This window comes from Ananas comosus, linkage group 5 (genome assembly GCF_001540865.1).
Source record: "Ananas comosus cultivar F153 linkage group 5, ASM154086v1, whole genome shotgun sequence".
Taxonomy (NCBI): domain Eukaryota; kingdom Viridiplantae; phylum Streptophyta; class Magnoliopsida; order Poales; family Bromeliaceae; genus Ananas; species Ananas comosus.
In genome coordinates this window covers 11660290-11683470 of record NC_033625.1, presented here as the reverse complement: position 1 = coordinate 11683470, position 23181 = coordinate 11660290, and the positions used below count along the sequence as shown (strand labels likewise).

At 36.6% G+C, this 23181-nt stretch overlaps 1 protein-coding gene and 1 long non-coding RNA gene across 7 annotated transcripts in view; one reads left to right on the top strand and one right to left on the bottom strand.

Moving 5' to 3' along the window:
* Positions 1 to 17410, bottom strand: part of LOC109710380 — an 81051-nt gene extending 63641 nt beyond the window's left edge. For 3 of the 4 annotated variants that reach the window (XM_020232905.1, XM_020232904.1, XM_020232906.1), the window contains exons 1-2: positions 17019 to 17410; positions 5627 to 5774 (exon numbers count right to left, since the gene is read on the bottom strand). In XM_020232905.1, coding sequence (XP_020088494.1) covers positions 5627 to 5774; positions 17019 to 17282 — 412 coding nt within the window. In that variant the 5' untranslated portion in view covers positions 17283 to 17410. The remainder of the gene's footprint in view (positions 1 to 5626; positions 5775 to 17018) is intronic. The other variant, XM_020232903.1, reaches the window with a different exon arrangement.
* On the top strand, positions 19093 to 21766 carry LOC109711028. 3 transcript variants are annotated; one of them, XR_002216492.1, is made up of 6 exons: positions 19093 to 19295; positions 19400 to 19473; positions 19562 to 19630; positions 19712 to 19903; positions 20630 to 20788; positions 21553 to 21766. It is a non-coding gene; the product is annotated as an uncharacterized LOC109711028 (long non-coding RNA). The 3 variants fall into 3 exon arrangements; XR_002216491.1 differs by having other exon boundaries at positions 21474 to 21766; XR_002216490.1 differs by having other exon boundaries at positions 19094 to 19295; positions 20630 to 21766.

Sequence of the window (23181 nt, the reverse complement as noted above, 5' to 3'; positions counted from 1 at the left end):
AGATGGCGACTTGGATATTTTGATGCTTTGTGCATCTTGGGAAGTGTTGAACTGTGGTGTCTAGTTAGGGTTTGATGTTTGGACTTATTGTCCGAGGTGTGGGAAACCTCCTGTGGGCGATTTGGTGTGAATCGACTCGAATCGAGCCAGTAGTGGGTTGATAGTTTTCGGTTTCATTTTCACGAAATCGATGTTGTTGCTGTCCGAATTTGTTGTTGAGCCTTATTGGCTGGTCTAGCCTCACGTTTTGCACCCCTCATGGCAGCGAGTACGTTGTGGGATGTCCGGATACCGAAATAGTTATCGCGAGACCCACTTTGAGTCACTTTGGAGCTATGGCTCCTGTACTGGCGTGTTTTGTTTACGGCTGTCCCAATATCTAAAATGTGGTGCTTAGAGACAGTGGGTGTGATTTTGAGGTATTTGGTGTGACTCGTGACACTTCGTGAGGTGTAGTGGCATCTCGGTTAGTTTATGAGGATTTCGACGGATTCGTGATCGGTAAAAGTGTTCGACGTTCCGATTGTGCGATGCGTGATGTGGATGGCCTATATCACTAATTGGTGATGTTACAGTGTTATGAGCACCTTAGGGCTGATTACACAATGTGTGTGTGGTCCGATACCAAAGTGGTTTTTGGATCATCAGAACGGCATCTATAAATCCCATCGTGGTATTTGTTCGGCGATCGTCATCTATTTGTCGAGCACTTGGTGTGCGGTCGTCCCAACGCCTAAAGTGGTGCATCTTGGGATTGTTGAATTATTGTTATGACTCTCTATAGAGTCGGCTATTGGTTGGGCCTAGATTCGTGAGCTGGTTTGTGGAATTGTTATACGTGGGTATTGGTTGAGTTTGTCGGTGGATATAGAAGACGCGTAGGATGCTCTTTGTGGCTTTTGGTGATTATATCTTCTGTACAGGTGACGGTTAGATACATCGATCGAGTCGAGGACTCAGATACTTAGTGAGGTGGGTGCTCCATTCCGAAGTCGGTAAAGTTGTATCTTACTCGGTGTTCCCTATACTTGATTCATTCTATATGGTGGTTGAGTAGTACAACTTATCCTGATTTTCTCATTGGTACATGCTTTTACTCTACATGTTGTGCCCGTCATGTTGTTTGTTATGTCGATTCTTAATTCGTGATTGATTCCCTATTATCGTTATCGTTTGACAGGTATAGTAGGTTGTGATCTAGTGGATTATTCACCTGTTTAGCATGGGACTTAATGGGTCGATGTTTACTCCTTGTTGCGTAATGGCCTTGCTAGTCAGTTGATTTCTCTTCGGTGAGACTTGACCTTATTGTCGGCGAGTTACTCCATGAGATTGGCCTAGTCGATCGGTGAATACTTCCTCGGATTTGACCCTAGGGGTTGGATGACTTATCCTGTCATGATTTGGTTTTAGTATGTTTCGCCTTGGTTACTTACATTATTGTCACTCTCCTATATACTTGTGTAGTGTTGCATGCTAGTCGACTTGGAGAAGTATAGATCTTATGGTCCTTGATGACATCTCTTGAGATTACCTATTGGCTCCTGCTATCGTCTACGGGCAGTGGTTTGACTGTTGAGTCTAGTTCATTGAAGCTTTGAGCATACACATGTAACTATAGCTTGTTCGGCACTATGGCTAGCATCTTATTTGAGGGCGTAGGGCATTCCAAAGCTTTTCAATGTTTGATACTTTGTAGTATCATATTTTATCAACTCATTCTATTTGATAGCTACATTGCAATAAACAATTATGATGCAATTTTGGATATTGGATACTGAGACTATTTTTGGCTACTAAGTTGTTATTAGTTTGGTTAATTGAATTTATTTGTTTCTCTATATTTAATCAGTTGCGAGACAAGCCATGTACTTCAATTTGATTCTATAATAGCTTATACCAGGGCGCGACATGTTTATATAAACATAGAACTGCAAAGTGAGTATACTATCAACAAAATTAACTAGTGAAAATACTTTAAACTAAGAGAGTTGTGTTGGGTTACTATCGACAGTAAACGGCTCGGTTTACTACCGATTTGTTTTCGATGATAGAGCTTCCAAATCGACGATTGGCACAGTTGAACATAATTTAGACCATTTAAACTATCTAGAAATCAAATTTCATGCTTTTTTGACCTCATTAACTGAACGATCAAAGAGCCGCAAAATTTGTAATTTTAACGACTGATACGGTGCGTTTGCTCGTTAAATAGTATAGAAAAGTCCAAATCAGCTGATTTTTTATTAAAAAATTCTTTAAACTATTTAAAACAAGATCTAGACTCTATATCTTGAAAACAAAAATTGTATCATCACTTTTTCAAGGATATTTATTTTCGAATTTTTTATATAAATGATCCTACCAATTTTTACAATTGCAACAATAATCTTTTAAAAGAAAAAATTATAAAAATAAACCTCTAATATGCTATACTGAATTTTTGAAAAAATAAATAATATATGCAGTGAATGAATTACCGCATTTAAATACGACGAATCATTCACAACTTCCATAACTCGTCTTAAAACCAACAAAGTTATTTTAAAAGCAGTAAACCATTTACCAGTTTTATTATTTTCCCCTCCTCTCTCTCATTCTTTCATCATATACTCTTTTTACAAGCGGTGAACCATTCACCGTTTTCTCTCTTTGTAAAAAATTTGACGAATGCGGTGAACCATTCACCGCTTTCACATTTTTTTTTCTCCCTGGCACCATATGACAAAACAGAGACTATATTTACAAATGAAATTTTGACGGGTCTAATTTTAAAGTAAAATTTTTGAAGAAGCCTAGTATACTAAAAATCTCCTTTATTTTCAGTCATTCATTTTCTATCCACTTGATAGACAAGAAAACAATATCGAAAAGCATGAAATTTAATTTCTAGATAGATTAAATGGTCTACATCATGTTCAACGGTGTCGATAGTCAATTTGGGGCTCTATCATTGAAAACAAATCAGTAGTAAACCGAGCAACTTACTACCAATAGTAGCCCAACACAACTCTAAAATAAAATGCTAATCCAAAGATGAAAACTATGGTAGAATTACTTATCAACAACTTAATAACAAAATTTTATATTACAATGGTCGAGCATTATTTACAAATTAATGGCAGAATTTATATAACTATAGTAGTTGTAATGTAATGGACCTTCGCAAATTGGCAAGGTCACAGTTTGAGTTGATGGTTGGGGATTATTATTGATTTTTGGAGGTTATTGGGTTGAGCTTGGTCTGTTCTAGCATGAAAAGGGCGTGAAAACGTGAAAACGCACTTAGCTGAAACTAGAGATTCAAACACTTCCAGATGCCCGAAGGTGGTTGCGGGCGCCCAGAAGTACTATGTTGAGTAGGAGAGTGCGTTTTAGGCGTTTGGATGGTGTTGCAAATGCCTAGAATTTGCAAGCAAGGCTCTGGACACCTAGAAGAGCATTACATCCGGATTGTTGAGGTCACTGTAGGGGCCCGGAAGTTACTATAGACACCCATATAGTTGAGGATAAGTGTAACCGAGTGAAAAACAATGAGCAGGTGACTCATTACAATGGTTTTAGACGCCCGATAGAGGCTTCGGCCTTCGGGCGCCCGAAATAGTTGAGCTAGCATTTGCTAATGAGGTTTTGGACGCCCGAAAATGGTTTCGAGCGCTTGAAAAGTGTTTCGGACTAAGGGACTCTATTTGGTGATTTGTTGGAAATTGAAGAGCTTAAATGCACTTGTTGCTTTTCTATAAGTAGGCTTTCATCCCCCCAGCAGCTCCATCTCTCTTCTGAAAGAAAACCGTTTCTCCCTCTCTTTCATCTATTTCTTCCAATAATAGAGCTGTGGATCTTTGGTGAGGAGGCCCTAAAGTTAATAATTCTCTGCTGGTGATCTCTGGTTGATGTGTAGCTGAGGTTGGAGCTGAGGATTGAGGAGGGAAGCTTTCAGATGATCCTAGTTGGTGTTTCATTCAGTCCATACAAAAATTAAGGTAAGAATAATGAAACTAACGGTTGAGTAAAGATATCTTGAGATGAATTATGCCACTGTTAATTGTGTAGATGGTCTGAGTAATGAAGTTTGGTACAGAGATGAGGTTGATCAGCTGGTATAGAGCTGTGGTGAGTCCAGAGGAGTGGAGATTAGAGTACTCCAATTCTAGCGTTGATTAGGTGGGTATTTGTCACTGAAATCGACGAACAAATTACTACGTCTATGTTATATGTCCCAGCTGAGATTTTTTTGGTCCTAGTGATCCTAGTGATATATTACACTTCGTATTATGTTGTTGCCTAACAAGAGAACATGCTGGAGAAATTATTACTTGGTTTGGGATTATGTTAACATAGCAACAAGTATACTGATGACATTGAAAGCCTAGTATTAGTACCATGCATATTCTAGTTCCTAGAGACATATACTACGCTATGACATATAGGACTATAGGAGAGTAACCTGTGATTAGCAGACTTGAGAGTTGAGACTATGCAATAATACCAAGGGGCGAATGAAAAGAAAATGTGTGAAAGTGCCAAAGAGCAAGCGAAAAGAGTAAAATGTGAAAATAAAGTGGAAATATATGAATATACCAAAGAGCAAGTGAACAGTGAAAGGACTGTGAATTGTGATTTTGTTGATCATAGCATGTGACCATAGCCTGCAAGAGACAAATTGAGCTCAACTACAGTTGTGGTACTTCTACTCATGTGGTGTAGCACCCCAACAAGATAGCCCTCCGGAGTGGTAGCCTCATGAGACAGTTTGTGGTTCCTATTGAGTGCCGAAATGGAGGCGATCCTTTACTCATAAAAGTATAGTAGCCGGACTCTATATATATATATATGTATACTCAATGTATATGATTTGTACAGGTTGGTTGTATTACACTTCATATTTGTAGGGTGTGTCCTCATGCATACAGCGGGTCTGTTAGCATACCCGGAGGCTTTCGCTGTAAATCAGGGCGTAACAGTAGCATTATTTACCAACAAATTAATAACAAAACCTCATATAAGGAGAGACAAAAAAAGAGAAAGATAAGAGAGAGAGTAGAGCTACTATAATATTATGAGTACAGAGGCTTTCGTACTCATAAATCATTTTCGATAGTAAAACTTTCACATCGACAATCCATACTATCAAATATGATCCGCAGCATTTGAAATACCTAGACACCAAATATAATGAGTTTTGAAAATTATTATCAAATCAATTAGGCAGATGTAAAATGGACGGCCAAAATCAAACGATTTTCTAAAAATGAGGATCGGGTTATTTGATTGAAGATCAAAGTTATTGATCTTTACCTAGAAAGTGAATAGAATTTTCTCCCAAATGTTCACCCGATTCTAATTGTTCTGCATCGTTAAACAAGAAAACCTCCCATACTGACCATTAAAATTGTAAATTTTGAGGCCTTTTGATCGCCAGGTAATGTCAAAACAAATTGTGAAATCAATTTCCAGGAAGTTCAAATGCTCTAAATCATGCTCAACGGTATAGATCATCGATTCAGAAGCAATAACGTCTAAAACAACTTATAAGGACAAAGGTGATCGTACTCATAAAAATATATTTAGACTCTCACTCTCTCTCTCTCTCTCTCCCCCTCTCTAGCTAGATTTGTACACTAACCTTGTAAAGGATCTCCTTTGTTCTCTATTGATCCGAGGACAAAAAGTGTGTTAACAAAGCGTTCTGGACCAAATTCAGCTTCTTCTACATACTTAAGAAGGACCCATTTTCCATTAATAGCAATTATTGGACCCACTTGCATCAACACCTATACAGATTCAAAGAAGTATTGTTAGAGGTTATTTCACCAATTTAAAACAACATACATGGTATTTAACGCTCACTGGTTGTCAAAATTGAAGCTGAAAAGCTAATAAGAGTTTATGCCTGCAGGGAAAATGGTCCAATAAGAACCTAGTTGCCAATAGAGATGTCAACGGGTCGGATTCGGGGCGGATTTTCAAAAACCCTAACCCGACTCCAAACCCGAGACCCGAGACCGGAACCCGAACCCGAACCCGACGGATTTTAAAAATCCATATCCAAACCCGAACCTGACCAAAAATCCGAAACCCGAACCCGAACCTGAAAATTTGAACCCGAAACAATTATTTCTTTTTTCAATATTTCAAAATATATTATATTAAATCTAAATTTTTAAAATACAAATTCAAATATAACATCAAATATATATATATATATATATTATATATAATACAAAATAAATTCGGGTTCGGGTCGGGTTCGAGTTCGGGTCGGGTACAGTCAAAATCCATATCCGAATCCATATCCGCCGGGTTTTTATTTTTGATATCCATATCCGAATCCATATCCATTTAGCATCGGATATATCCGTTTCATTCGGATTCGGGTTCGGATAAAATTTTGGGTATCCATACCCATTGACATCCCTAGTTGCCAAGATTAGGCCGAGTGCACCTAGGTAAGACCTCATAGTTCCTTGCTTAGATTGGTCATACCAATTCGGCTCAATTTAGGTCCAGATTGGCTTTTTAATTTTACAAGAGTCATATCCAACCAACTGAGGCTATTATCACAATTTACATCATAAATCGATAGGTTCACATACTTGATCAAGTCCAAATTGGATATGACATCCTTAGGTTTAGTTTAGCCCCCCTGATTTGCATGCCTATGAAAGCTAAAGCTAGAAGTAATGGCACATCATAAGTGATACAGTAGCACATCGCTGGGCAGAAAAAGCCCAGCTTAAAACATCAAAATAAAAGAGAAAATTGGCAGAAGCAGTTGACAGCCAAATCAGAACATAGGCCTCATGATAACAAGTCTATCTTGAGATCGCTTCTATGTAAGGTAGAAACATAGGTTTATTCAAACTATTATTACTTATCAACAAAAAGCTCACATACAAAATCAGATGTCAGTAGGTAAGGACATATAGAATAATAGAAATGATATTAGTGTGTCCCTATTTCTAAAGAGAATCTGTTATGCCATGGCAGTAAAACACAATCACAGAAGATTGATAAAATTGAACCACCACATTTGGTTAATCCAGTTACATTGATGTGAAAGTCCATGTTTCCATTTGGTAACCAAAACCAAAAAGAAGGAAAGCGTTTAGAGTGGCTTCATGAGAATTTTAAATTTTTAATACATTTGACTTGAAGGCCATAATTGGAAGCTTTACCATCAGGACTAATACTTCATCCCACAGAGGTTCCAAGGTGTTGTGAATATTTTAACCTGCTTCGACATTGCTGGACTACACTTTCCAGTATCAAGTCCTCTGCCAATTTGGCTGCCTCTTGTACTGTTCTAAAGAAGCCCCATAATGGAAATCCAATTTTACCCCCATACAATGAGTATTCACACTTACCAAGGTGTTCGATTCAAGGCAGATGATATGGCATCCCTTAGAGCATTATAGCAGTCGATATAGGCGATGTGGTTGGCACTTAAAAAGTTAAAACGCTTTGACTAGACCTCTGTTCTGTAATTTCAACCCAAAAGTTTCAATTGTAACAATTTGGTACCTCAGTTTTGAACCTAATTCCAATTCGATCCTCAGGTTTCAATTCAGCTGATGAAGTTTAACCTTGGTTTAAATTTCAAATGTAAATTTTGACCTCTAATTCAAATTCAATCATAGAGTTACAATTGCAACAAAGCTAAAGTCAACTTAGGGCGCTAACTTGGCACTTTTTGACTCGGAAGACCAAAAGGAAGGATTCATAGAACAACAAACTTCATGGGGTTCGCACTTCAGTACCTTATGGTTTCATTTGTTGCACTGAACTAACCTACTGTGTCTATTGACCTCAATTTAATAGGAAATTAGAAATGGCATATGGAGTCAGAAACCAACTCAAAATACAACTATCGGGGAATTTGAGAAGTTCGTTTGTACTAATTGAAATATATTTTTAATGTTTGGCATTGGCCTTGTTTTGAATAAATTAATTCTGACTATAAACCTTAGAGGCATTTATCATGTATTGACACTTTTTCATTAGACACCAATGAAATGAGCCACATCCTTTTTCTTCTACTTCTCTCTCCTACAAACACAGAGGAGAAGCTAATCAACAATTAAACATTAATGTGGATAAATAAACTGAAAAGACAACACATTTGAAAGAGTGTTAAGCTTCTAGGTCTTTAGAGACCCAAAAAGAGCACCACGATCGATATATCAGAAGCAAAGACCAGGAGCAACTGCTATTATAGACTCTTCAAGAGTTTATTTTAAGTGTACAAAACACTACGGATACCAAGCTAAGGCAGGAACCTAAGAAGATAAGTTAGAAATTAGAAAACACTAAGGATACCAAGCATCGATTTAAGTGTTGTGGCACCGGGTTATACCAGCACGGCGCGTGCCAGGCCGTGCTGATGCATGCCGGTCACAAAAAATACATGTGTGCCGACACATAATGACATTAAATATTTATTTTCTTTAACAACAAAATATTCTAACGGTTTTTTATTTTGTATCTTTATCAAATCTTTTGAACTTTATTGAGAAAATTACTTACTAATTTAAAAAATATAGGGTTTTGAACTGTGTCATCAGCACAGGGGCTGTATTGTGCCGATATTTTGTTGACACGATACGACACGGTAGATACTGCCCTTGCCGATAGGTACTTAAATCCTTGATACCAAGCTAAGGTAGCAACCTAAGAAGTTAGAAAGATAATCAATTTATTAACTAATAATGTTATATACCGTATTTTTTACTAATGCTATTCCTTGATGGAGAGAAAATCCATGATCTAGTTTGAATTAGATTAGATTTAGTTGAGATTAGACCCATTTTCGTTTGAATTCCTAATCGGACTAAGATTCATGTAAGTACCCTCTTTTTGACTAGGGTTTACATTGAGAATCTCTAATTATTTGGATTCTTCCTTGGTAGGCTTCCCAAAAATCCTTGGTTTAGTTTCAAATGTACTTTATTTGAGATCTACTTGCATTAAGGGCATGTTTGGTTGGCCAAAAGTGGAGCACCGAAAGTGGCACTTTTGAAAAGTGACGTCTTATCGGTTGTTTGATTTGCGAAAGTGAATATAAAAAGTCATTTTAAAAAAGTGGGCTGATAAAGTGAATTATAACTATATCTCACTTTTTTAACTTCGGCTCAAAAAACTCCGAATGTACCCAAAGTGGAGAGCTTAGCTAAGAAGTTATATCTGATCTTAAGACTCTTTAACTTTAATATTTGAATTTACTTTTAAAGTTGAATTTCACTTTAAATTTGAATTAAAATCATGAATTTAATTTCACATTCTGAATTTTATTTGTAAATTCAAATTCAGCATAAAATTTTTAAATTAAAATTTGTGAATTTATATTTAAATTTAAATTTTTAATCTTTAATTTTTTTAATTTAAATTTGAATTATAGTATTTACATATAAATTTTAATTTTAATTTTAATCAAATTATTTTTTAGCTAAGAACTTCAATTTGAACTTTGAATTCAAATTGTTCCAACTATAAATTAAAATTATTGATCGAAAATGTATAGTTAAAATCCAAATTCAGGTTTAAGTTTCCTATTTATATTTAATTTCAATAATGAGTTTCAAGTGTGAACTTTAAATTCGAATTATGAATTCAAATGTTTAGTTTGAATTGTGATTTAAAGTTTTAAACTCAAATTTTAATTCTAATTTAAATATTAATTCAAATTGTGAATAAGTATTTGAATTCAGAATTTAAGATTAAAGAGAAATTAAAATATGATTCAAATTATAAATTCACATTATGAATTCAAATTTGAATAAATGTTCTAATTTTATGTTGAACTTTTTTTTAGAATTTAATTTTAGTTATGAGTTATCGCTTAAACTTTAAATTTCAAAATGTAAATTCAATTTATGTCTTAAATTTTAATTATTAATTCAACTCAGATTTAAGTTTAAATTTAAAATTTAAAATTTTAATTTAACTTTAAATTTTTAATTTAAATTGCGAGTATAAGTTATTTGTTTATATTTTTACTTTTTTATATATATAACTAAAGAATCAAAATTACAAAACTATCATTTTTCATGTTTTAATTTATAGCCAATCAAACAATCGAACTGAGAAGTACTTTTGTAAAGGTGATTTCTTTCACTTCGGCCACTTTTGGGCAACCAAACATGGCCTAAATGGGAAGAAATTAAAAATGTAAGGAGTCTGGCGGGATTCGAACTCAGGACCTCCTACTCTCATACTATGTTAAATTATCTGAAACAACTATTGTTCTCTAAAGGCTTAAGTTACCATAGAACAGTATTTTCGGTATAAACATTTAACACTATCTATCTATGCATGAATAAAGTTGAGGAACGTTTATCTATCACCTTTATCTCTTTATCCAATTTATATTACTTGATGCCTCTCTCATGAGATATCTCTTTATCCAAATTGATAGTACTTGATACCTCTCATATGAAATATTTTATCCATTGGCACATTGTAACCTTTTTAAAGGGGAAAGTTATTATACCCCGAGAATTTGAAGACAATCTCTTATTACAATGTTTTTGGAGTCATGAAGGTATTAGTATAGCATTTCTCTTAAATTTTCTTAATCTTGTTGCTTGGTATTATTTGACTTTATGAGTAGTTATTGAGGTTTACAATGTTTAGTACATAACAAGTAGAATCCATACAAATATATTAATTGGTAGTTCTAAAGTTCCACGTGGCGCTTTCTCCCAAACTCACCTCCCCTCTATCCTTCTCTCTTTTTGAGAGTCTTCTCATAATTCGAAAGGCCACTTTCTCTCTTTCTAAGAGTGTCTTCTCAAAATTCAAAAAAGTATGTCCTTTTCTCTCACCTTTCCTCTCTCTCCTTCCCTATAACCTTCCTACAGCCTAAACCCAATTATTACCTATACCTCACACCCAATACTCCACCCTCAAACCTGAGAGAGCCTCTCCCAATAATAAAGATGTCTCTTACGGCGCATGCCATTGCCGCCTCCTTCTTCTGCAGCAGCGACAAAGGCCCACTAGCCGTGGCAATCGCCGCTAGCTCTTTGGGGAGCTCACAGCGATGCTCGGCCTCATCGCCTTCACCCTCCTTATCCTCGCTTGCTCCTACTAGAAGCTCTTCGCGCGCCTCGAACCCGACTCCGACGACCCCCGCGGGCCTTCTCTAGTGACAGCAGGAAAGACTTCTGTGGCAACGCCACCAAACCCCCACTGATGTTCAAGAAGCGCATCGCCATGGTCATGGCAGGGAGCCAAACCCCACCACCTCGCCACCCGCACCTCCAAGGGATTTTTGAAGACCGTGCAAAGGCATAAGAAGATCTAGATCAACTTTATACATATCAGAACTACAGATCCTTCATATACTTAAGGCACCAGCGACACAACAACACTAGTTACAAAGTGGTCCAAAGCTTGGCTTTACCAAGGGGTGATAACAATAATTCCAACAGTCAACGAAGTAGGGGTGGAACTGGGCCCGGGCCTAAACAAGGCCCGGCCCAATGGGCCATGTTTGGGCCGGGCTTTGGGTATTAAAAATACAACTTTGGGTTCGGGCCGGGTTTAAAAATTTAGGCCCGAAAAAATTTTGGGCCTATTTGGGCATGTCCAAGCCCGACCCGAGCCCGACCCAAAAGCCCGATATATTAATTATCAAAATAAAATATTTAATTATATATATTATTTATCTATTAAAAGAAATAAATGATATAGTATATATTGTTATTAATGATATGTACTTATATATATGAGGATATATTATATATTAACAAAATATTTAGTTCTATATTATGATATATTTGATCTTAGATATTAATTTCTTTGATGTGGTAAAACTAAAAATAGGTATTTTATTTTAATTTTATACAAATAAAAGTATTCATATATTATATGATAGATGCATAAAATGGGCCTCCACAAAGCCCGATGGGTATTGGGCATTGGGTTTGGGCCTGGGCCGGGCCTCAATTTAAAAAAAAAATTGGGTAAAAGCCCGACCCGAAGCCCAACATTTTTTTTTGGGCCGGGCTTGGGCATAGTAATACCCGACCCAAGCCCGGCCCAGTTCCACCCCTAACGAAGTACAACTAAATGATGCTATACCAAAACTCTGATTTTTTTTTCAACGGTCAACAAAGGAATTGCGCATGCTATGATTTTTTTTTTCAAAAGATAATTTTGCTTGGTTGTTCTTTTTATTTTAAGTATTTTTGTATTATCTTTTTGTCTTCTGTGGTGTTGAAAGCTGTCTCTTTTGAAGAACTAGATATTAATAGTGAATTAAAAAAATATTAATCATCTTAATGCAAATTGTTAGTCCAATTGTGAATGAATTTTTCTTTCCTCTTTTTCTTTTCTTTTCTAAATTGTATTATTCCTTTGACTACTAATTCTAGGTTATTGATTTGTACGCAAAAAAAGTCAGAATTGGCGAAAGATCATGTAGAATTGAATCTGAAATATAGTTTAGATCAATTGTTTTACTGCTAGACTTAAAAAACAAATTCTTTATTTTCCTATTCTTATTGTAGAATTGGCAAAAGATTATCTTGCAGTGAATTCGAAGCCTCTAAAATCTATTTTAGATTGGTTATTTTACTACTTGAATAAATAAAATAATTTCTTTGCCTTTCTATTTTTATTATCTTATTTAGAGTACAATTAAAGCTGATGTGCTATAAAATATTTTTAAAAATAAATTAGTTATTTGTTTATATTTTATATGCTTTTTAAATCAAATATGTGAGTTCTCTGCTACATGGTTTACTTATTTTTAAATTGTTTACGTTAGTTATGTCATTTTTAATATATTCTACTTGAAAGCACTAATGAGATGAGATTTATCAACAAAATGATATCCACCACAACAATGAACTTCAACAATACCTATCCACTGCGAAGCACTGGCTCTTAACTAGTATATGTAATAGTTCAAATGCACATTTTCCATGAAATGATGTGATATAATATGTAGTAATAACACATTATGTATAGATCCTATAATAAATATTTGGAAACCTAGAGGACCTATATGCAAAAATGAGTAACCTTTGCCACTTCATGCTTTTTCTAACCAGCCAACATAAGAGGATAGGATCAAAGAAAAGGGTTTACCAAATAATTCATGCAAATCTTTAGAAAATGACAAATCACCTTCTTACATGAAGATATTTGTCTAAAATGCCACATCATGCTCATTAGTAAAACTAGCTATTTAACTGAATTTTACTCATACACAGATATAAAGAAGTGTTGAGAAGAGTTTTACGAGATAGTTGGAAGCAAGAAAGTTCTCATATCTTCACACTATCTTTTAGGCTGGTTTGAGATATAGGTAAGTGGTTATTTTGGTTCACTAAATTTTTAATTTTGATCCTTCTTAAGATTCTAAATGAAATTTGAATGATTTTCTTTATAATAATATATATTGATTTGCATCTCTAAGACTGATTGTTTTGATCTGACTCAATTAATGGCTAAAAATGGTTAGATCTCTTTGATGCATTATACATTTAATTTTAAACCTTCTATTCGGGTCTAGTAAAGAATGGATTCAATTGAACCACATATGTAATCCTTTATTACATACATAATCTACTCGTTATCATTGTTATTCTTTTGATGCTAATTTGTAAAAGTTAATAAACATATAATCAATATGATTAATTATTGCATAGCGATACTTCTCTTGAAAATGTTTAATGTAGCTATATGTTTAATGTAGCTATCACATTGAAAACATATTGATTGATTCTTCATGAGTTATGACATTCTAAATGTGAATAATGACATTGGGTAAGTTGTGCAAGTCAAAAATATTCTATTGACTCTTCTAGAGACGAAGAGAATTGTCAATTATTGTTGCCCTGTGAGGTATTTGGTGTCAGCCTATGGGCCCATCCAAATGTGGGTGGGAATGTGACCTTATAGATGTAGAAGGATATGACCTTTTAGATGTAAGAGGGCTTCTGCTTTTTGCCATCCAGCAATGGGTGTGAATTGTTACTTCTGAATTATATTTTGTCTCTGTTATTATAATTGTTGGCAATTGAAATCCTATGATAGATCATCTGTGTCTCTCAAGATATATATTTTTCATGTTGTATCGAATAATTTATTTTGTTAAAAATCTAGTTAACACAGGCACAGGCACGGGATACGGCAACTTGGCAATTTCTTAAAAAGTAGGGCACGGACACAGCATGGACATCATTAATAAAAAATATTATTATTAACGCAATAATATATATTTATTATAATATAAAATATTAATTTTTATAAAATATAGTTATATTTCTCATATGAATGAAAGTTAATAAAATTCTCTTGGATAGTTCATATATATTAAGGAAAGAAATTCTCCACCATAAAAAATGTATTTATATTATCCAAAAAAATTTGTACTCATTCATTAAAAACCAAAATATTTATCATCTTACATTACATATGCATAAAAAATAAAATAAATAAATAAATAAAGAAATACATATACATATATAAATTATTTTAAGTGGATGCGCGACAGACCCGCGTTGAACGCACGTCCAAGGAAGTGTCCGTGATATATAGTTAAAAATCCATATTATGATGCTTCAGTTTATTATGATAGGCCAAACAATAAATAAAAATAATAAATCATTCTTATATTATGCAACAAATTACATGTGAATTCTATTATCTACTTTGATGGTATCTCACTGTATTATTATTTGTTTTCCTTCATAGTCTTCTACAATCGCTTATTGGATAGTGTTACTTATTATGTTTGCCCTACTTGGATGGTATCTCACTGTATTGTTATTTGTTTTCCTTCATAGTCTTCTACAATCGCTTATTGGATAGTGTTACTTATTTTGTTTGCCCTTGACTACTTCAGGTTAATCAGAGCATTTGGGCAAATTTTTGAATTCTAGGAGTTCTAGCTCTCAAATATGGAAGTTTTTAGTATACTAGCTTACTGTTTCTTATACCTAGTGGGTAAACGAGTTGTCATTATGGAGAAAGCTTCTAGTTGATGTAAAATAGTGAGGTGTATAAATTAACTTTTGGCGATTGTAAACTAAGCATACTTTGTATGTGTTTGGTTTCTATCCTTTAATTAGGATGATAGAGTTTTTCTATTTAGTTTTACTTGTAGTTGTGATGCTAGTAGATAAATAAACGTGAAATTTATGATGATCAAATGGATGAGATTTTTTTTGAAATTTTTAGCATATGTTTATGTTTGAATTGAAAGCTTGAAAAACGTAGAGTTTACTTGCATTGAGGCGGTCCGTAGTGAGCTGAAATAATAATAACTCATTATAATACCTAGGTAACAACTTCACTTCCAATCTTATCCTAGCTTTTTGTTTCAAAGAGATAAGATCAAAAGAAACGACCGAATCTTTCATTATCTTACTTTCTAAGAAAAAGTAAAATTCAAATATAACTAAATCAGACCTAACCTTGACAAAGTCCAAACAAATTATTTGCATCAATGTCAGTATAACTGAAAATCAAATTGTCTCAAGTTCAAAGGCAATTTAGCAAATACTATCAAAGTATCAATAGGAGGTTGCATTTCCAGTTCATTATTTCTATGGACAGTGGAGTATTTGTGTAATCATGTATTCGGTTAATGTACTGTAATATCCAAAACAAGATAGGTTGGACGGTCAATAAAAGAATCTAGCTTGATAAAGTCAAGAAGCACACACACACACACTCACACACATATATATACACCTTGGAAGGTAGGGAAGTTCCTAGCGTTTACTGGTAAAGCATTAGAATACTTGATGCGCTTGGGATAAATCATAAGCCCTAAATAAAGCGCTACCAAAGTTTGTCAGAACTCTAGTACAATGTAAGCATTTCCAAACACTATTCAACAAAAAGCTTCAAAGAAAAATCCACCTAGGGGTATAAACTGTGCTTTAGTTTTTCTTTTATGATTTTTTTACGCCTATCAACTTTTAAGGTATTTGTTATTTAGTAAACAAGTTGGGAATTGTCGATGTATCTACCATATAACGACTTAATATTAAGCTCCAACAATTTTAGTACGACGACAAAAGTAACTTTAGGGAATCTAGTTTGAGAGGAAAATGAAAATTTACGTTCACTCCAAATTTCACAAACCAAAGACTTGGGAATATATTTTACTGCTTTTAGTTTATTGCCACATTGGATATTTGTGGACTTTTACCTTCACTTTTCACTATAAATAGCAAAATCCTCTTCCACCTCTCCCCCAAAGCTAAGAAAGAAAAAAAAAAAAAAAAAAAAGGGGCAGGATAGGAGAGAGAAAAAAAGAAAAGGGGCGACTAAGGGCACGGATTGGCCTTCTTGGGTCGACAAGATCAACTTCGCAGTTGACCGTTGGGGAGATGGTTAGAGAAGGGGGAAAAAAATGATTTTTAAGCACTTTAAGAAGGAAGTGAGTGGCGGTTTGCACCATTTACAGCAAACAGAAACGTAGCCTTCCTTCCAATTGTATGCTTTCAAAGTCCTTTCTCAAGCAATCTTTAAATTCTTTAACAACTGTGGGTGGGTTTCTGATCGAGATCTGGAGGCGCAATCTGAACTTACTCCAATTAGACCTTGTATCCTAGGGGTGGGATTTTCATGCGGCCTTCGCACTTTATAGGGTTAAGATAGCTTTCTAGAAGCCCCTTGCCTAACATCTTCATCCAAATCTGTGCATTTTACTAAAATTTTACAACAACAACCACAGTCAGATAGCACTACACACGGTTGGAACCGCCTCGATGTAATAGCGGAATGCGGCTAGATCATAGCGCCCCGCACATGTTAGGTGTTAAAAGCGGTATTTATCACCCATGTTCGGCCAAGTTACAATCAAGACTTACGGAGTGGAGGACATGTTTGCACACTTTATACCTAATGTGAAAGTGTACCTCCACTTTATGTGCTTAAGATTTCAGTTTGGTTCAAGAACATCCACGCAATTTTACCTACTGCTTTTTTTTTTTTTTTTCCCTCAGAAACTGCACGGAACTAAAGATCACAGAACCAAGAAAGGCGGGAATCACCTGATGAAGCGCGGAACCGAGATCGAACTTCGCGAGGTCGAGCTTCTCGGAGACGGAATCGGCGCCCTCGACGGCGGCCGCATCGGAGCGGCGGTCGCCGGCGAGGGGAGTGAGCGGCGCCGAGGGCAAGTCCCAGAGATCGGAGTCGACGTACCGGCCGTACTCCTCCTCCTGGAGCGGCGGCGGCGGGGACTGCCGTACGACGAGGAACTCGTCTTCGTCGGAGGGGTTCTTGATCACCGCCGCGACCCTGTACGCGGCCATGTCCGCGGAGGTGTGTTGGTTCGAGAAACGGTTGATCTGGCGAGGGTTAATGGCACGAGGTAGCGTCGATTTTATGGGGCATGCCCACCTAAAAATTGACGGCGATTATGAGACGGTTGGATGTTGGGTTAGTAGGTGTCGGGCCAAGCATTTGAAAATTAATATTGCACTCAAAAAGAATTTTTGATTCAATGAAGGGTCTGACAATCTCATTTTAATTAAATTTTTAATTTTCAAAGATCTAAATCAAAAAGGGTTAAAATCTACTTTTTGAAATCTAGTTCTGATATTGGACTCAAATTTTATATTTTTATTTTTATTTTAGATCAGATTTTAAATTTAAATTAATTTTATATTTTATATTTTATATTTATAATTTATACTTAAATTTTTAAATTTCAAATTTTAAAATTTTGAATTTAGATAATAAATTTTAAATTTTAAATTTCAAATTGATATTGATATTTTAAATTAAAATTATAAAATTTTAAGTTCATTTAAAATTCAAATTTTAAAATTTAATTCAATTTCAATTTTTAAATTTAAATTCAAATTTTAATTATTTTAAAATAAAATTCAGTAAAAAAATTTATTATTTGTAAACAATCCTTAATCGGCCAAATTTTGAAATTTGTACTATTACTGTCTTCTTAAAAAGAATTGCACTGTTAACCTGTAAAGTTTTGTAAAGAGCAATTTTTGGATTAATTTTGTACATGTTTTTATAAAGATATTGAATAATAAATATATTCCTATCAAGTTTGAGAACTCAAATTTGTCCTTCTCTATGTCGTTACTTTCTGTTAACAGTGATTAGTTAACTTAACTATAGTTAGTTAATAAGTAAAATGATATTTTTACTAATTTTATACGTGTCCTTATAAGAACATCAATTTATCAATAAATCCTTACAAAGTTTAGATGATCAAATTTGTCCATCCAAAAGTTTTAACATGTTCATATTTATCCCTCTCATCATAAAGTGATCAGATCTGTCCATCTCATTGTAAAGAAAAGAGAAGAAAAGTGAAAGATGATGTCGAAAATATAAGAAATAGATAAAAGGAGAAGAGAAAACATGCGCCAGGGATGTCGGAGATAGAAAAAGGAGAAAAGAGCAAAAAAGAGGTAAAGAAAAATGTTAGATGGATGCTCTAGAAGCCAAACAGATCGACATATATATTTTTTTTAGAATATAAATGTAAAGACTGAGATTTTGGCAGTATAACTAAACTCTCCGTTGACGATACTTTTGTGTGTATTTTAATTACAAAAGCACTCATCAAGTTTCGGGAGAAAACGAGTTTGAATGGAAAAGTTACACGACTCTTACTTTTCACTTAAAGTGAATAGTAACCTGAATTTTCGGAGAGGCCAAGGTGTAGATATGGCTTCCGGCGCGTATCGGACTCCGTTCATAGCGATCCAATAGTTCGTTTTTAATGGTTCGGCTATCCTGGAACCAATGGCACTAACGGATTTTGTAATATGTTGAATTTTCGACTATGGCCTAATCTTGATCAAATTGATCAAAATCATGCCAAAATGAAATTAGTTTGCTTCCGAGCTTAATTAGTAGCTTCGGCATAGTGTTTAGGGTGTTTTGAAAGTGTTTGACTGAACTCGGAGTGAGTTAGATGCGCAAAAAGGGGCTGCAATTACTGCTGCCAGGCTGCAGTTTAGTGCAGGGACTGAATTGTAAACCTGCAGGTACTGAATTGTAAACTGCAGGATTGTAATGCACTTTCGCTGATTTGAAGGGTTAAAGTGCAATTATTTATTCTTATCACTTAATCCCAGCTCCCTGGAATGTGTCCACGTACCAGGACCTTCCTCCAACAGCTTCTTTCTCATCTATTCCCTCCTCTCTTTCCCTCTCAGCCATAAGAGCAAGCTAGTGAAGAAAAGCTTGTGGAGTTGAACTTTTTGCTGTTGGAGCTAAGAAGAAAAACTGTGGAGCTGAAGGGAAGGTTTGTGGAGTTGAAGAGACCCCTGGGGAAACCTCAAATCCAGGTGAGTTGATATATATTCCTAGTTTGAGAAGGATTGGTTGCTATGAAGATGGCTTCTAAGTAGTTGAGGCTTGAAGAAGTGATGTTGGCAGCTTTGATGTTTAGGGTGGAGAGGAGCTGCCGAGCAGGATGTTTGGGCTATTGGAGCTGAGAGCAATCAGGTGGAACATCAAAGTAAGGTAAGCTAGGTTTAATATCTAATTATAGTCGAAGTAATTGCCTTAGAGATGATCTACAAAAGGGATTCTTGACTGCTAGAGTTGGCAGGTTGAGTATCTTGGGACTATGAAGTGTGTCCGAGCAAGGAAACCCAGCTAAAGAAGCTTGAAACTTGAAGTAAGTAACTTACTTCCCAGCTAAGATTAGCTATAGCTGTACAAAAATTAAATCCTAAAGAATTAGAACTGGTATTAATAGGTAAAAGAAACCTAAGTGGTGGCTGCTGCCTTTGTGGATTTCTGGGCGCCCGAATTGGAAAGAGAACCTGGTGGAGCTTCCTTGGGTGTTCCGAATTGAAAGGGGATTTGAGGAGTTGGCAGCTTGCTAGGTGATTGAACTGGGAGGAGCATCCGAACAAGAACCCAAGCTGATTAACCATTGAAACTTGAGGTAAGAAGTTATTCTCTGCTGAGAGTATGTGCAATTACCTTAAGCAAAGGGCTTAGGTGATTAAAGGTTATATCTGGGTGTAAAAGCATTGAATATATGCTGAAAATAACATGTATACATGTATAAGTATATATATATAGCTCAGTAGGGATGAAATTGGAGGTAAGTTAACTTCCAATTCCGAATTGGAATGATGCTGATGATTGTGTAAAAGCTGAAATTCTAAACATCATGGAGAACTTATAAAACTAGTTTATACTATGTATGTATGTATATATATACATATGAATGGTTAGTAGGGAGGCAATCTGGATTAAAATAGCTTTAAGGTTTAAATTATAATGACGTAAATCCTGGTTTAAAGAGGTTCTTTGCTGTAAAGAGGTAGTGAAGGGGGGATTTTTAAAATACTAAAACTTCCAAGTACTATGAACCCTATAAAACTAGTTCTAAGTATATAGATGTATGTGTATGTGCATATCTACTTATGATTAGTTGTTGGAAGATAAAATATGAACTGGGATCATACTAAACCTTGTTTAAAGTCGATGTTAGTTGTCCCTAGTTCTTGATTACTAAAGTGTAAAGTTGATAAGGAACTTCATAGTAAGACTATGTATATGTATATGTTGATAGTATATACATATATATAAGTTGGAGTTGAAATGCAAAGTTGTAAAAATATGAATATGACTTAAGTTTAATCCCTTTTATTCCTCTATGAAGGAAAAGTGGACACGCTCGAAAGTTCGAAGTGACATTCCGACAGATCTACGGCGCACTAATTACGATAGACGTCGTTCTAGCTTTATTCGCATCGAGTCACGAGGACTTGATACTTGTGAGCTCCAAGATATTGATTCTAACATTTCGGCATTTCTACAGGTGGGTGATGCTATCCGAAATCTTCAAATCTCTCTTTATGCCCATGTCGCCTTATTGAGCATACATATATATGAATTGTAGTGTATTCATGCATATAGGGTAAATGTCATTATAATGTAATGGGCAATTGAATATGTACCAATGTAAAGGACATGTGAACAATAGAAATATGGACATAGAACCCTATGAACGCGTGAATTTATTGTGGACCATGACAATAGTGAATTGGTGACATTATGATTAGAGTATTGGTTAGCATCGAGACTTGGAATTATAAACTAGCATAAAGAGCTAGTTAATGGTTAAAGTGTGGCATTGTCATTTGTTAAATCCTCTAAGTAAGGATTAGATCATACTCACATTAGTCTAATGCTCGAGGAAGGTCGCTCCTCCTTGGGCGATGTGCTCCGGAGTTGTCATCAACTAGGTTGGTAGCGGAATTCTCCCCAGTCGACGGTCATGTCGGGTTGTAGCAGAATTCTCCCCGATATTAGGAATTTTGTGGTGAGTTATTGTTAACCAAATGGTTAACCAGTTTGATTGGGTAAACATTATCAGCGGCATGCATGCATCAATTTCATATATTTTCTACTGTTTATTTCAGCTTTGTACAGGCATTGCAGTAGTTTCATGTTATAGCTGGTTACTATCTGCTCTCTTTTCTTGCCTACATATGCCTGAATAGACCTAGTGGGTGAGTCGGCGAGGTCAGTGGCCGAACCCACTGGGAACTTTTAGTAATTCTCACACCACCAACCATCCAGATCCTAGCGCGAGCAGAGCGGCCGAGAATCGCGGCAAGGACCTGGCATTTTAGCCAGTAAACACCAGAGTTTAGTGGTATACCATTTTGGTTTCATGTTGTATATATTTGATGTTAATGAAACATGTAAAGAATGTGTAAGTGAGCATGTAAATAACTAAATGGTGTAGTTATTCAGGTTTATACTTTGGTTTAAAGTTGTTTCAAAAATACAATGAATGCATGTTTAGCTAGCTTACTTTCACTCGTTCTTGTTGCTTGCCCTCGTGCAAGCCATGTATATTGAAATGTTATCTTGGGAGTTGTTTATTTCTTTATACATGTACTTGTTGCTATTGAGCCTTGGGCGGACAAGGTAGGTGCTGTCCGTTCGGCGTCTGTGTACGGGCTCGGATCGACCAAATTGGCGATAGCAGGACGTGACAGATTTTAGGTTTGACGCACAGATTTCAAGAAATCTGGAGATACATGCTTTTTATGTATTTGTGCGTAGTTTTGCCTGTTGGAGAGAGGATGGGTTTCGTTGCGAATCCGCGACCAAACCAGGTAAAACAAAATTGTGGATTTGATGTCTCTGTCGTGCTGATCGCACTAGTGTGATCCGTTCGCAAATCTGACGGACGGATCTCCTGATATCATGCGTTGATCGAGGAGGGGTCTTAGATGGTAAAATGGTAATTTTGCAAAAAGCTCTACATTTTATGTACCATTTTGCGTGAAATCGAACTTGGGGGTGTGTTCGCGCGTTTTACTCCCGTTGTGAGGGACTTAGATTAAAATACTAAGTTTTGGTGGACTAACTTGCTATTATACATCATAGGTATATAAGGTCACCAAGGGTTTGCAACATGCAAACCCTAACCCTAGCCTCAGCTGACCCTAGCCGCCTCTCTCCCCCTCACCTCGTGCGCCGTGCGTCTCCCGGCGGCCGCTGACCGAGTTCCGACCGGCCATAGCCTCCTCAGCCACCTTTTTCTCCCTCCATCTCCCTAACATTGCTTTCCTCCCTCCACCTTCGCTCGGGATCCTTGCAGGGTGCAACCTTTCCTTCCGGCCCTTCTCCGGCACCTCCCCCGGAGCCCCGGAGACCCTCTTCGTCGACTGCCGCCACCCCCGAACGTGGCCGCCGCGCTACAACCACCTTGCTGCTAGCTAGGGCAAGCTCGGGCCAAGGTCTACCTGCAGCTTCGCCGCCGCGCCACCGCCGCCTTGGACCACCCCTGCGGCATCCCTCCGACCTCAGGTGGTCCATCGCCACTGCCCCGAGCAGCCCCGAGCGCCGCCGCCGCGCTGCAGCCGTCCTAGGGGCTGCCTGGGCGACCTTGGGCCGAGCTGAGTTGGCTTTCTGGCCCGCACGCCGCCGCCGCATGGGATCGGCCGTGCAGCTTCGCTCCAGCCTCTGGCATCCACCGCCGCCGCCCCTAAGCTCCCTACCAGCCGCTGTGGCCGCCATTGATCCTGAACCCAAACCCTAGCCTGTGCAGGCTCGGGTTTCTTCGTCGCCGGCGCATCCGCCACAGAGCCGTCGCCGACTGTGCCCTAGCTCCCACTACCGGTAAGCCTTCGCAGTGCTGTCTTTTGGTTGTTGTTTCAGGTTTGCGCTTATTTTTCCGGCGATCCAAGGCTGTCC